The 13,050-nt window shown below is 34.2% G+C and overlaps 1 protein-coding gene across 5 annotated transcripts in view; it reads right to left on the reverse strand.

Moving 5' to 3' along the window:
- Nucleotides 1–13,050, reverse strand: part of SCN2A (sodium voltage-gated channel alpha subunit 2) — a 73,633-nt gene that overhangs the window by 17,252 nt on the left and 43,331 nt on the right. For all 5 annotated transcript variants that reach the window (XM_077181468.1, XM_077181465.1, XM_077181467.1 and 2 more), the window contains exons 14-17: nt 12,478–12,716; nt 11,434–11,607; nt 9,345–9,701; nt 7,244–7,723 (exon numbers count right to left, since the gene is read on the reverse strand). In XM_077181468.1, coding sequence (XP_077037583.1) covers nt 7,244–7,723; nt 9,345–9,701; nt 11,434–11,607; nt 12,478–12,716 — 1,250 coding nt within the window. The remainder of the gene's footprint in view (nt 1–7,243; nt 7,724–9,344; nt 9,702–11,433; nt 11,608–12,477; nt 12,717–13,050) is intronic.

A 13,050-nucleotide genomic window follows, 5' to 3' on the forward strand; every position in this document is an offset into this window, starting at 1 on the left:
ACAGATTATGTTAAAAATTACCATTTATCAATACAATACAGTAAATAATTTTAAAACTGAGAAGTGACTGTTTTTATTACATAGTGTTTTCTTAAAATGTTGCTTGCATCATTCCAATCTGGAGAGCATTTCTAGCAGAATGCTGTAGGAGTAGCAGAGCAAACAAAAATTATGAACTGGCTGAACCATAAGTTTGAAAGACCTACTGTCCATTCTTTTACAGGAAAATGAAGAGTTCAGTGACTCAGATATTATGCAGTTAGTTTAATGAGCAAAAGAGGGTAATGAATTCCTATTACTGAAATTGCTTAAGACTAACAGTTAACTCAACATGGAAGATTAGATATAGCTACTATAAGGAGAGATCACAAATATCAGATAGAAAGGTAAAAAATTAACAATAGAATAGTAAATTATCAGGAACATCAAAAAGACAACTTTATGTGGGGCACTGCGTATGGTGAGATGTATCTTTCAAGTCTCCTCTCAATAAAAATCTGCTATGCTTGCTTCATTTACAGAGCTGTAACAATAATCACAGGAGTTAAACTGAACAGAAAAATCCTAAATTGAATTAACAGCAGCTGATACTAGAAATGCTACTATTAAATGCCTCATTCCACTGAGAACTCAGTTACTCTTCTGCTGATGTAATGAGGTATTTCCTTAGCATGCTGCTCTATTATACCTGAATTTGGCCCCAACCAGATTGTATATAAAGAAAAATATTACAAAAATTAATCAATAAATTCAGTCTGCAAAAGTTCAGCATCATTTGAGAAAGAACAAAAACTAGAAATTTTCAACAGTATAATTTCTTTTTTCATTTTTCTTTGTTATTTTTAACATTGAATTTATTGTAAGGCATTATGTACAAAATTTATAAAATTTCGTATGCATTACAAACAGCTAGAAAGATTTTATGATACAACATCTCAAGATTTTATCAACTCAATTAAGTTCAGTATGCTAGGAAAACTTTTCATTAACATTTACATATTTCCACAGCAAACTTATGCTCTGGCATAAAGCAACTGACTCAGGGACTTTGCACTGATTTCTATGTATTCAACACAACATGACCTGGCAATGGATCATGTTATTGCTATCATGTTTGTCCATGCCTTAATGCATAGGAAGACTTTTTCTAGCACTTACTGTGACTTACCAGTGTTCACACATATGGAATCCAGCTGGCTAGCTAGACTACCCCAACTGCAGACCCTGATATGTTAGGTATGTAGCATATATCCCAGTTCTTCACCTAAACATATCTGAAAGTTACCTTTGTACCTGGTAAATTGCTCTCTGCTTACCAGCATTACAAAAACTGAATTTAGGCAATTTACTTAACATTAGCTTTTTAAAAAAATGAACCTATAGAAACAAGATAATAACCAAACCCAAGCATTAGCTTTGATCTAATAGTAAGTCCATTTTAAGCTTTTTGTTATACCATGAGTCTAGATTTCAAAAGGATTCAGTCATGCAGATTATAAGAGATTTATCAGGATCAAGCATTAGACACTCTTTGAGAGTTATGAGGATAGAAATTTTCTGAATAGTATGCAAAGAAAATTATTCTCAGAAAAATCTGTTTTTCAAAACCTTAAAATGTACATACTCTACATCCTTTTCGACGAAAACAGCAAGGGGACAAAAGTAGTTAGATGTTCTAAAGCAGCAGTATACTCATTATCCTAGAGATTTAAATATCTTTTACATCACATGTACCAACAGCCTTGCCAGACATGCTTTAGTCAGCAATACAGAACAGTATGAGATACAGATTTTAATTCAGCTTTCAAGATAGGAAAGCAGCTTGCCTATCAGAGAAGCATTGCAAAAAGCAGCAGCCAAGATTAGGTCAGGAAGTTTTTGACATAATTACTTTCTGAACCTTGACAACATCGCATAGATTCATACAATTCTGCTTCACTTACAGCCAGGCCACTTCTAACATTTCTTTGTTTGTTCCAAAGATCATTATCTGAGAGTAGATGGACAGCTCTTAGCTTAACATTTTTAACAAGGGCTGAAATTTCATGATTGGCCAGGATGCCACTAATAGATGTTGAAATCATAATTTAAGGGATTGAAGGAGCAAAGAGCAGGACAGACATAAACAGAAAGATGGCACCAAGAGAAACCACCATTTTGATTTTGCTTTCAATATCCTTTCCTCCCAAATACCTGTGAAAATGCTAAATAATGGAAATTAAATTGGTTTTATTTTCTCAGTGCTGTCTGGATGTCAGTATGAAAATGAAATGTTCTATGATATAAATGGTAATATTATATCCAAGCTATCCAGTCTTTTTCAGTATGGTTATATCACCTATAAAATCTTCAAGGTGGTAGATATCTTTGTGATTCCATTGGTGTAATTAGGTGGAATCTGGATTTCACTCTTTCTAATGCTTATACAATAAGGCAGAATAACTCTTTTAAGTATAAAAATCCAGAACACTGTAAATCAAAGCAAAACAATTTTGTGGTGATTATTGGTTGCAAAAAGTGAAAAAACCCAGTATCTCTAAATTATAGTCCACTCTGGACTTTATTGATATTCATAATTCCTTTGATCTATTTATTAATGAGAATTTATTTAATGAAAATATTTGCAAAAAAGTTGTATGAAAGCAAAAGCATTTTAAGTAGCAGTGGAAATATGTTCCAGTGGGAAAAAGCTCTCCTACCAGTACCTACTTTAAAAGGCTCTTTAATTCATACAAGCAATAATGAAAGGATATTTCTGAAATAGAGTAAGGGAACAACTGTTTGCAAATATTAATTAAGGAAACTTTCGTTAACTCTAACATTAACAACTTAATATCATCCACAGTGAATCACAATATGCTAATACAATGTTACCAATTCTCAATACAAAGCCTAAATTCTTCAGAGTATCAAGGGATTTTAAATAATGAATATTTTAAAATCAAAATACATCTTAGCAGAATAATTATTCTTTACAAAATATAAGAGGAAAAGCTCTGGAGTAAGTATGTTTTAATTCCACTGATTTACAAAACTGAAAGCAGTAACTGTGGTATTGTAAATATTATGGCATTATTTAAGATGTGAAATGTAAATCACACTGAAGCTGAGGAACTTCCGCACATTTTGATCCAACTCAGTAGTTTATTTACTTGAATGCTAAACTTTGTCTATTACTGATGAGATGAGAATAAGTTTCTCAAGGCAGACAATTTTATCTGTTTGGGGAGGTAATCATTTTTTGACCATAAATTAAAGAGCTATAATAAGATTGATTTGGGCCATATCTTTCAATCAGTTTTCTCTTTGCACCTCTAAACCTAAGTGTGAGCGTAAGTAAGAGCAGAACTGATCTCTGAATGTTTAACCAGCCAAATAACAGTTTTGTATGAATTCTTTCAACCAAATTACGGTCACATGCTTTGACTGAAGAAATTAAATTAATTTCATGCTTAATGGTGCTCCGAGTACTGCATATTAATCTCCAAAATAATGAAATGCTTATACAAGTACTAAAGAAAAGCACTTCTAAAAAAAAGTGAAAATAAAAACATGACTATGATGAGTATGCAGGTTACCTCCATTATAAGTTAAAAGACAATAATATGAAAGTTTTCTAAAACAGTTAGCAGCTTTTCATTATCAACACAATTTACAGATGGACTAATATATAAATATAAGCTTCTGATGAGAAATGTGGCATATGTGTTACATATCCTGCCTTCCCTCAAAGCAAAAGAAAACCCTTCAAACACAGAATCCTGAATTCTTTATCATCAAGATTAGGAGAGGTACATAGCATGCACTGCAAAATACTATTAAAGTATTATGGAGAGGACCAGAACCACAGAAATCCTGGGGCTGCCGCTCTTGCCTGCCCATGCTGTGATGCGAGTCCTGTGGCTCAGCAGGGAGCAGCTGTGCATGTTGGTACTTATTGCAATGAATGGGACAGGATCATAGCTGAAGAGCATGCAGGCCAGTCCATATTGGCTAAAAGGTGATTAAATAGGATATAGAGAGATGTATAACTTGCTTAGGTAACCTGTGTAAAACTGGTGACACGATGCTCTGCCTCGCTAAAAGGCACCAGAGCTGCCCGCTTGACTGATCCAGCTTGGTTCTACTCCTGTGAGAAGTAAGAACGGTAGGAAATGAAGTTCAGGACACAGCACCTCTGGTTTTTTGCACTGAATATTGCTTAGAGTAAAATATACATTATTAATGTGTCTGCAACAGCATTAGGAGAGCCCATTTTCTTCAAAGCATTGAAAAATATTTTTTCATTGGTATATCTTGGAGTTAGTATTGGCCTATAAGGTACATTTAACAAAAATTAATTATTATTACCCACTATTATGATTATTTGAACTAATTATTATACAGTCATACAGCTACTACAAAATTTTCCATATAAACCATCCTCACAGTACTTTAAAACCTAAAATGGAAAAAATATACTTATAGTTTCTACACTACATAGCAGTACTGCAGCTCAGATCCACAGACCTTTATTTATAGGACAATGGACTCAGCACAGTGTTCCCACAATTATTAATGGCCTACTTCCATGATAAAGTTTTATTTAGTATTTTTTCTCTAATTTCCTTATTATACTGTATTCACCCATTGACATCCTTAGGGACACAATGTTTTTATAATTAAATTTATTTTAGGTTTCAGTAACTTTCTAGAAAATTCCTTGTTAATTCACACCTACTAAGTATGTACAACATTTTATGTATTGTTTCTACAAAGGCATAATCTAGTTAACATTTCTATCAAACTACTGGAAAGATACATGTGCTATAATAAGGAATTCACCAAACATTAACATGCTTAATTAAAACTTGCTAAGAAATAATAATTGTTTTGTTGGAATTCAGCTTATTGCTCTATACAACAGTGAATACATGGGCTTGGTTGTAGACACAGAAGCAAGCAGAAGCACACAGACACACACTCATCAGCATCTGGCTATCCTGTACAGTGTCTTCATAGCACCTGGATGCCTCAGCTGCCTTTCATCTGCAAATCTGCTAATTGAACACAATTTGATGGCAGTTCCTGACTTAGATTTTTTCATTTGTGGTGTAAGCAATGAAGTGACGGCAGATCAACTTGGCAACAGCAGTGTCATATAAACAAGAAAACAAGAGAGGCCAGAAATACAAGGCACATTATGGCATGGCAAAAAAGAGGAAACGTTATTAAAAGCCATTTGTAGTCAATTTTTTAATTTAAAAAATGCCTTCTTTTCCTAGGGAACATTTTCATTACAAGAGTGTTGGTCATATGACTAATAAGCCAACACTCCACTATATCATAAACCATGGTGGTTAAGAGTATCAAGTGAAGAATAGGAACTAGGATTAAGATTTTAATGCTGTTGTGTCATGCTTCTGTGACTCAAACCTACTTGAACTTTAGGCACTTTTCTAAGAAATATGCTCACAATCTTTGCTTACTGCTGTGTCTCTCTTGAAAATCCCTGAAACTGATAAACATTCTCTTCATTTTTTCACCTTCAGCATCTGCATTAGCAAGAAATTTTGGCCCCAAATATACTCCGCAGAGTTTCAAACTTGGCAAGTTGGAGCTGCTTGGCACTAGCTCATCCCTGACATAATATGCATTTCTTTGTCTTATCACCTGTTTGCAGTTCCTGAAGCACAACAGCATTAAGGGCCTCCAAGAATGCAATGAAGACACTGTTTTCTTTTAAATATGGTAGGTGGTGTAGAAAGCCTTTCTTTTATGGTGGAAGCTTAATGACTGGAGTTCATGCCTCAAATGTGAGATAATCTGCTTTAAAACTTTTCCTGTAGGAAGTCAATATTTCTGTCATCTTGTAGAACAACCCAGTGAGGGTTCTTCCGTGGAGAGAAAAGAAAGATTTGGCTGATGAATACAGTCAGCAGTCACATCATCCAGTGATACAGTGACGTAAGAGATGCACCATTGTCATACTCAGCCCTGCTAACCACCAGCACAGAGGTTTGTGTAAAGCTCACCCTCCACCTCTCCTACTGACAAAGTGCTCTTGTGCAATAAAGAGCAGAACAACTGAAAGTTAAACTTCAACTGATTTTTTCTACACCCAAGTACTGGTTTTGAAGAGAAAGATAAATATTAATACAATGAATCTGAAAAAAAATATTTTATAAGAATAATAAAGACATTTATGGTAAGAAACAAGAAAATATGACTAAATGTGTAATGCAGTTGGTACAGAAAAGGATCTCAGGCAGATGATTACTAGAATCTTACCCGTATTTATACTCTCAGATTCAAGTAAGAAAAAATCACTAATGAAAGCCTTTATGTTAGTTTATGTCTACCCCACAGCATGCAATACTGTTCAAAAATACCCATGCTAATGCTGAATGAACTAGCATCAGTACTAAGCATTGCACAGACTTACTCCACTTGAGCTGATGTGCCTCCACCACTTTCAGTTGCGCAGCACAAAGCAGTGGGTTAATAATACACACACAATAATAATGCCTTGGCATCCTCTATAACTCTCAGTGCTAGATTGGATTTATCCTCTTGGCACCACCTTGTGCCAGAAAGAGGTACATTTTATTAGTCACAGTAGGTAACACATTCAAATATCTTAAAGCTTTGAAAATAACAATGAGTAATCAAAAGAAAGGATCTTATACTAGGATATTAAGCTTTGTAACTTTTTTGCCATAAGGCCATTACTTCACTTCAGTGGTTCTGCAACCATCAGCTGGATTATAAGTGATTTATTTGACATTGTTTAGTGATGCTAGTCCAGTATTCAAATGTATCTATGATGTATATGGATGTACATTTCACTATATAAAAAAAGGTTAAAACATCAGAATGAACTGTTAAAAAAGCAGATTAAAAAATAAACTGCTCTAATGAAATAAGCATGGAGAAATTTCCACCAGCCAGACACACTTCATATGACTTCTGGTATCCAGGACTATTAAACTGGTTCCTTTGCTTGTTAAGGATTTAACTAAATAAAATAGAAAAAAAAATTAATTTTTTAAAAACTTTTCTTACGTATCTTGATTGTTACTGTAAGTGCAATATTGTATCACCATCATTCAAAACTCACAACCTTACATCAATTTACCTTAAACAACATTACAAGTTTGTATATGCTTTTGTAAAAGAATTAAAGAAAGATTTGAATTCAACACTCAGAGAAAAAAAAAAAAAGAAAAGCATCAGAGTATTTTAAAGTTAGAAATAGGCTTACCTCTTTGCTTTCTTCCAGGTCTGACTCACTGCTGAACTCCTCTGTGTTTAAATTTTCAAAATCTGATTCTCCAACAGCAATGGGCACTGTCACGGTGAGACTTGGGTTGTTTATGAATGACATGTAATCACTTTCATCAACAACATATTTTTCCACACTGCTGCCTATGCCACTGGTCGTTCCATTCCCGTCCTTGAGATAGGCAAGGTTTTTACCTATGTCTACTATTGTATGGTTGGAAATACAGCTGTCTTTTTTATTGTTTAGGTCTTCAAGAGGTTTGATTTCATCTAAAGCTTTCTGTTTTCTAACAAAGGCTTTTTGGATGAATTCACGCACTTTTCTCTTCACATAATCTATGCCCTTCTGAATCCTTGCCACAGCAATCTGGAGATTGTTCATTTCATTATCGTCGTCGGTAGCAGCAAGGTTGTCTGAACTAAATGAGCTCAGCAGCAAGGCCAGAAATAGGTTGAGTACCTAAAATAAAATAAGGAAAAAATTGCTCTTATTTTTAAGTCATAAAAGATATGTCATTAAAAGTCTTTCAATATGAGATAATTTTTATTTCACATGTAACACTTTATTTCTATGCACCTTCCTGCTACTCTTTTCAGTTTATAATCCCTGTCCCCAACATTTTATTATCTTGACAAAAGCACTTTAGCTGGTTTAACTGCACTAATACAGGTGAAAATCTGAGCTGTTCTTTGACTGTCTCCTCCACAATCTGCAGTAGTACAGATCTGCTCCTCAACATGGAGAAAGACATAAAAAGGCAGAATACAACATAATGCAGTGATTTATGCAAGCTATGCCCACTGTAGTGTTCATAGGACAGTGGAATATAGGCAAATGCCAGTCCTCTACAGTGCAACAGACCATAGCTCTAGTATCTCTAATTCAGAATATAGTAAAATTTTGTATTTGGCAAGTATACATGAGTCTATCTTCATCCTGGGCAGGCACACTAGCTAAGAGATAGAGTCCCCAGATGTGGTACACCTCAATTTCAAGAAACTATTTCATCTCAGTTTCAAGCAGCTATTTCAGACTTTCTTGCATGACATTTTACATACAAGAGAAATTTGGATTGCATGCAATTATGACAGACCATGTGCAAAACTGATTAAAAAGAATTCAATTAAAAAGCAGTTAAATTATGTTTGTCAGTTCTTCCTGTTATGCCACAGTACTCACATTACTCTGGTGATACTTGGTAGTGATGACTGTGGATAAGCATATTTATAAAATTTGTGGATCATACTAAAAAGAAAAAGGATGCCAGCCCTCAAGAAGAACTACAAATAATATAATCATGGTTTATGGCAAGTTAGTGAAATTATTCAAAATCAATATTTTGTTTAATTCTGAAGTACTGTTGTGGAAAGGATTGTTAAGAAAAATGAAAAGTATATATACAGAAAGTGTGAAAACTGGTAAAGTGGAAGCACTGCAGAAAGGGGTATAGAAGCTGCATCAGGAAAGCAATGTTGGTACAGAAATTTCATGTGTCTTTTGGGGAGGTACTACAATGAATGCTCAGTGTAAGAAAAGAAAGTATCATTATTCAACATTATTCAGTACTTGTGTCTTTATTAAAAATGTTGCTTGGGAAGAATTCAGAAGCCACTAGCAAAAGGGATAAGCCATTTACAAATCATCACTTATGAGAAAAAAATGGAAGAGTCAGGCTTGTTTTGTTTCCCAGAGAAATGACTGAAAGTGGAAACAGTAAGCTTTTAATTATTATAAATGTTGTCATAAAAACCAGCAGTTTTCCATCAATATTGAGATAATTTAGTTCACTTGGCTGTAAAAGGTGATTTAAATTAGATGGTTTTTTAATAGGCACTCTTAACTGTAAGTACAATTCAGCACTGCCCTTATTAAAGAGGTTATATACTTACTGAGATTTAAAAGAAAAATAGACAAACATTTTTCATAGATAATCAAGGTATATTTGAACCTGGTGTACAGAAAGGACAAGTGAAATACATGATTTCCTGAAGTCCTTCTCTAGTTTTCATTTTAGATTTCTAAATCATGAAAAACAAGAGATATGTCCTAAGAGTTTAAAAAATCTCCACTAATTACATACCACTAGGTTTCCAATCACCATGACCATCATGAAGACTGTAAGGCACATAGTTTGGCCTGCAACCTCCATGCAGTCCCACATGGTTTCTATCCATTCTCCACACAGCACTCGGAATACAATCAGGAAAGAGTGGAAAAAGTCGTGCATGTGCCAGCGAGGCAGTTCACAGTCACTGGAGATCTTGCAGACGCATTCCTTGTAGCTCTTCCCAAAGAGCTGCATCCCAACCACAGCGAAAATGAACACAATGATGGCCAGCACCAGGGTCAGATTCCCCAGAGCCCCCACTGAGTTGCCAATAATCTTAATCAGCATATTTAGGGTTGGCCAAGATTTTGCCAATTTGAAAACTCGAAGCTGCAAAACAGAAGAATGGTATATACTTCTTCGTTATCTAATTATTATGAAATTGCTGCTATACATTGCATATTTCAGTTACCATGTGTCTACATCATGTCTCTTGTAATCTTTTGAAGTTTTAGTTCCAAAATTTCTGATTCCAGTTCTTTGTACAATACTACACATCAGCAGTGTTAAGTCCTGATTCAAGTGATTAGAAATCAAAAATAGTATCTCTATGCTCATTTCAATTACATTGAAATTATCACAAAGACTCCTATTCAGACTTTGACTCTTTGGATGACTTTAGGTATTTATAAATAAGTTTTACTTGTTAAAGAAGTTGGACAAAACAGTCTTTCTCCTGTAAACTCTTAGAAAATATTACTAAAAATAAATGAGCACATATAAAATGTGATCCATTTAACAGGACCATTATAGTCATTTCCGGATTCTTTCAACTTAAGAGGCAGTGAGATGGAGGAAATGGTTTTCCTAAAAAGAGAAACAAGCTAGAGTTGTTAATGACAGACATAAAAGTGACTTGCAAGTATCTTTAACAACATATTTTCTGTCTTTTAAAATAAATGTAATGTGTTTTACAAAGCTTGTCATGCAACATTGAGAAAAACAAGGGAAAGTATATTAATAAAGTACAACATAAACCAGACAAAAATTAAATTCTTGGAAAGATACAGCAATTGTTCAGACAGAGAAGAATACTAAACTGAAGATAAAACTAAATATTATTTCATGCGATGATTTTATTTCATAAAGAAAATATGACATAAAAACAACTTGACATAAATGTCAAGTTAAAACAAGAATCTACTACTGAGAGAGAAGTCAATCCAGACAGATTTTAGACTTCAGGCAAAGTACAATGTAATGCTATGCAGATAACCAGAAAAAACTTATTTAAACCCCCTTATTTTTTAAAGGGGATGTATTTAACCTTCATTTCAAGTTAATTTTTTTTTTTTTATTTAAGGCAGAAGTTGATCTTGATGACCAGGAACTCCAGCTTCATGTCTTTCATTGTATAGGTCTTTTCAGAAGAGTGTTTGGACGCTGAATTGCATGCTAGCCTAGTCTGCAAGAAAACCAAGGTTTTTCAAGTTCCTGTTCATGAAAGAGATCTCTAATAACAGACAGAGATGCTGTAGTGATTTCTGAGCAGAAAAGCTGTCAGACAGCAGATAGACCCTTGCAGAGGATGGTACAGAGAAGGCTGGCAGGGAGGAAAAGTCCCTGGACAATGAAAAATCTTAACACTACTCTCTTGTAAAACTAACCAATAAAGGCAATTGGTAATGGAAGTCTATAAGCTAAAATTGTCAATCAACTTTTATTAATCAACTCATTATTCACCAAGCAATTCACTAATCTTCAGTCACATGTAGCGTAGGCCCTGTGGCTCTTGAATTTTTTTACTCCCCCATCGAGGGAGAAGCCGCTAAGAAATACCTCTCTTAGAAAAAGTTAATCCTTTAAGCATACTTTTGGCAAGAATAGAATTGATGTTGACAATATCTTGAAGGAGAAATAGACGTTACTATGATATTATGCAAAACAAACTTGATACAATATATACATGTCATGTAGTGAGTATGCAATTTAGCATTTTTTAAGTTCTGAAAAGATCTTCTGTCTCAGCCAAGTATTTAATTTGCAAATGAAAAATGCACAAAATATATATGTACAAATACAAAAATGTAATCTAGAAACATATTTTAAATAGTATATTTACCAATCGGAACGATCGAAGGACAGATAATCCTTCTACATTTGCAAGGCCAAGTTCCATTAAACTAAGACTCACAATAAAACCATCAAAAATATTCCAGCCCTCTTGGAAATAATAATAAGGATCCATGGCAATTATCTTGAGAAACATTTCTGCTGTGAAAATTCCAGTAAACACCTGCAAGGAAAATACGGATTCTTACTCCAGTTTAGGAAGAAAATATTTAAAAAGTAAAACTAATGGCATCAACACATGCTAAGTTATATTATCAGCAAGAAATTAATGATAAATTTGAACATTTTCTCTAGATTTCCATACACTGGGGTTAGGAATAAAATTAATATTTGAAACTTACATATGCATCATAGAGTTTGGGTTACAAATAAAAAGAATGGGAAAATGTGTTTTTTTCTAGCCTGTTAATATGTACGTATGCCAATACACAGAATATTATCTGATTTTAATGCTAATTTTTATCTCCTTAGAACTCATCTTTGCCCTTGGACCACCTTTTGACTTCTAGGAATAAACATAATTGTTCCTATCATAAACTTATTTTATTAAGAAAAAAGGTTTACAGAAAGTTGAGCAGAACTGTTCTTCTTCAGGATGACCTGTGGAAGACATTGTCATTCCATTTCATCATTTCATTACATCTGTCATGCTTACTGGGTCTTTCCCCTCTAAAATTCCTTGAACACCCAGATCCTTAGGAGGTGCTAGTGAGGAACAGAACGGGTGTGGGAACGGAACTGAAAGTTCTTATGATTTGTAACTATTCATCAAATTAAAAAAAAACCCTCCTTTAATGAGCTTCAATGACAGAAGATGAAGATTTTAAAAATCAAAGCGCATATATTGACTCAGTAGATCTTGATTTTGTAAAGCAAGAGTGGTGAAATTTACAAATGTCAACAACTTAAATTTAAGTTCAACAATCCCAAACCTCTAAATAGTCAACTTTTTCTTTTACATGAATGTGCATAAGTCACAAAAGAATTAAAGAAAACTGCATTTTACAAACATGGCACATCATGAAAGACTTACAAGGTTTCCTACTGAAAGCACACCACTAAACTGTTCTGTCATTGGGTAGTGCTCCATGGCCATGAACAGGGTGTTCAGGACGATGCAGATGGTAATGGCCAGATCAACAAATGGGTCCATCACAATCAAATTTACAATATGTTTGACTTTCAGCCAGGGAGTACAGCAGTCCCAAATCAAGCAAGTGTTAGCAAATTTATACCAGCACGGTGGACATTTCTGTCTGGATTCTTCCAGTTCTAGAGAGAAAAATGAAAATAAAATTTTAAACATATTTCTCTATTCCAGGATCACCTGGATATTTCTTTGAAACCTAAATGCTGTTTTCCAAGGTGCTGTTGGTAAACTGTGTTGATATTTTGAAACTGAGACTGCTTTCAGTTAAAAGAAATTACGGTTTAAAATAATCTATTAAAAAAACCCCACACACCAAAATCCACCCCCAAAATAACTATACTAAAGCTTCAATAGATAACAGAATCATTCACAAGCTAATGCTAGATAGAATGCAAAAGAGAAATTTGTCTTAGAATCCTGCCATAAGGCTGGGGATGAGGGGATTGAAAGCAGCCC

This window comes from Agelaius phoeniceus, chromosome 7 (assembly GCF_051311805.1).
Source record: "Agelaius phoeniceus isolate bAgePho1 chromosome 7, bAgePho1.hap1, whole genome shotgun sequence".
Taxonomy (NCBI): domain Eukaryota; kingdom Metazoa; phylum Chordata; class Aves; order Passeriformes; family Icteridae; genus Agelaius; species Agelaius phoeniceus.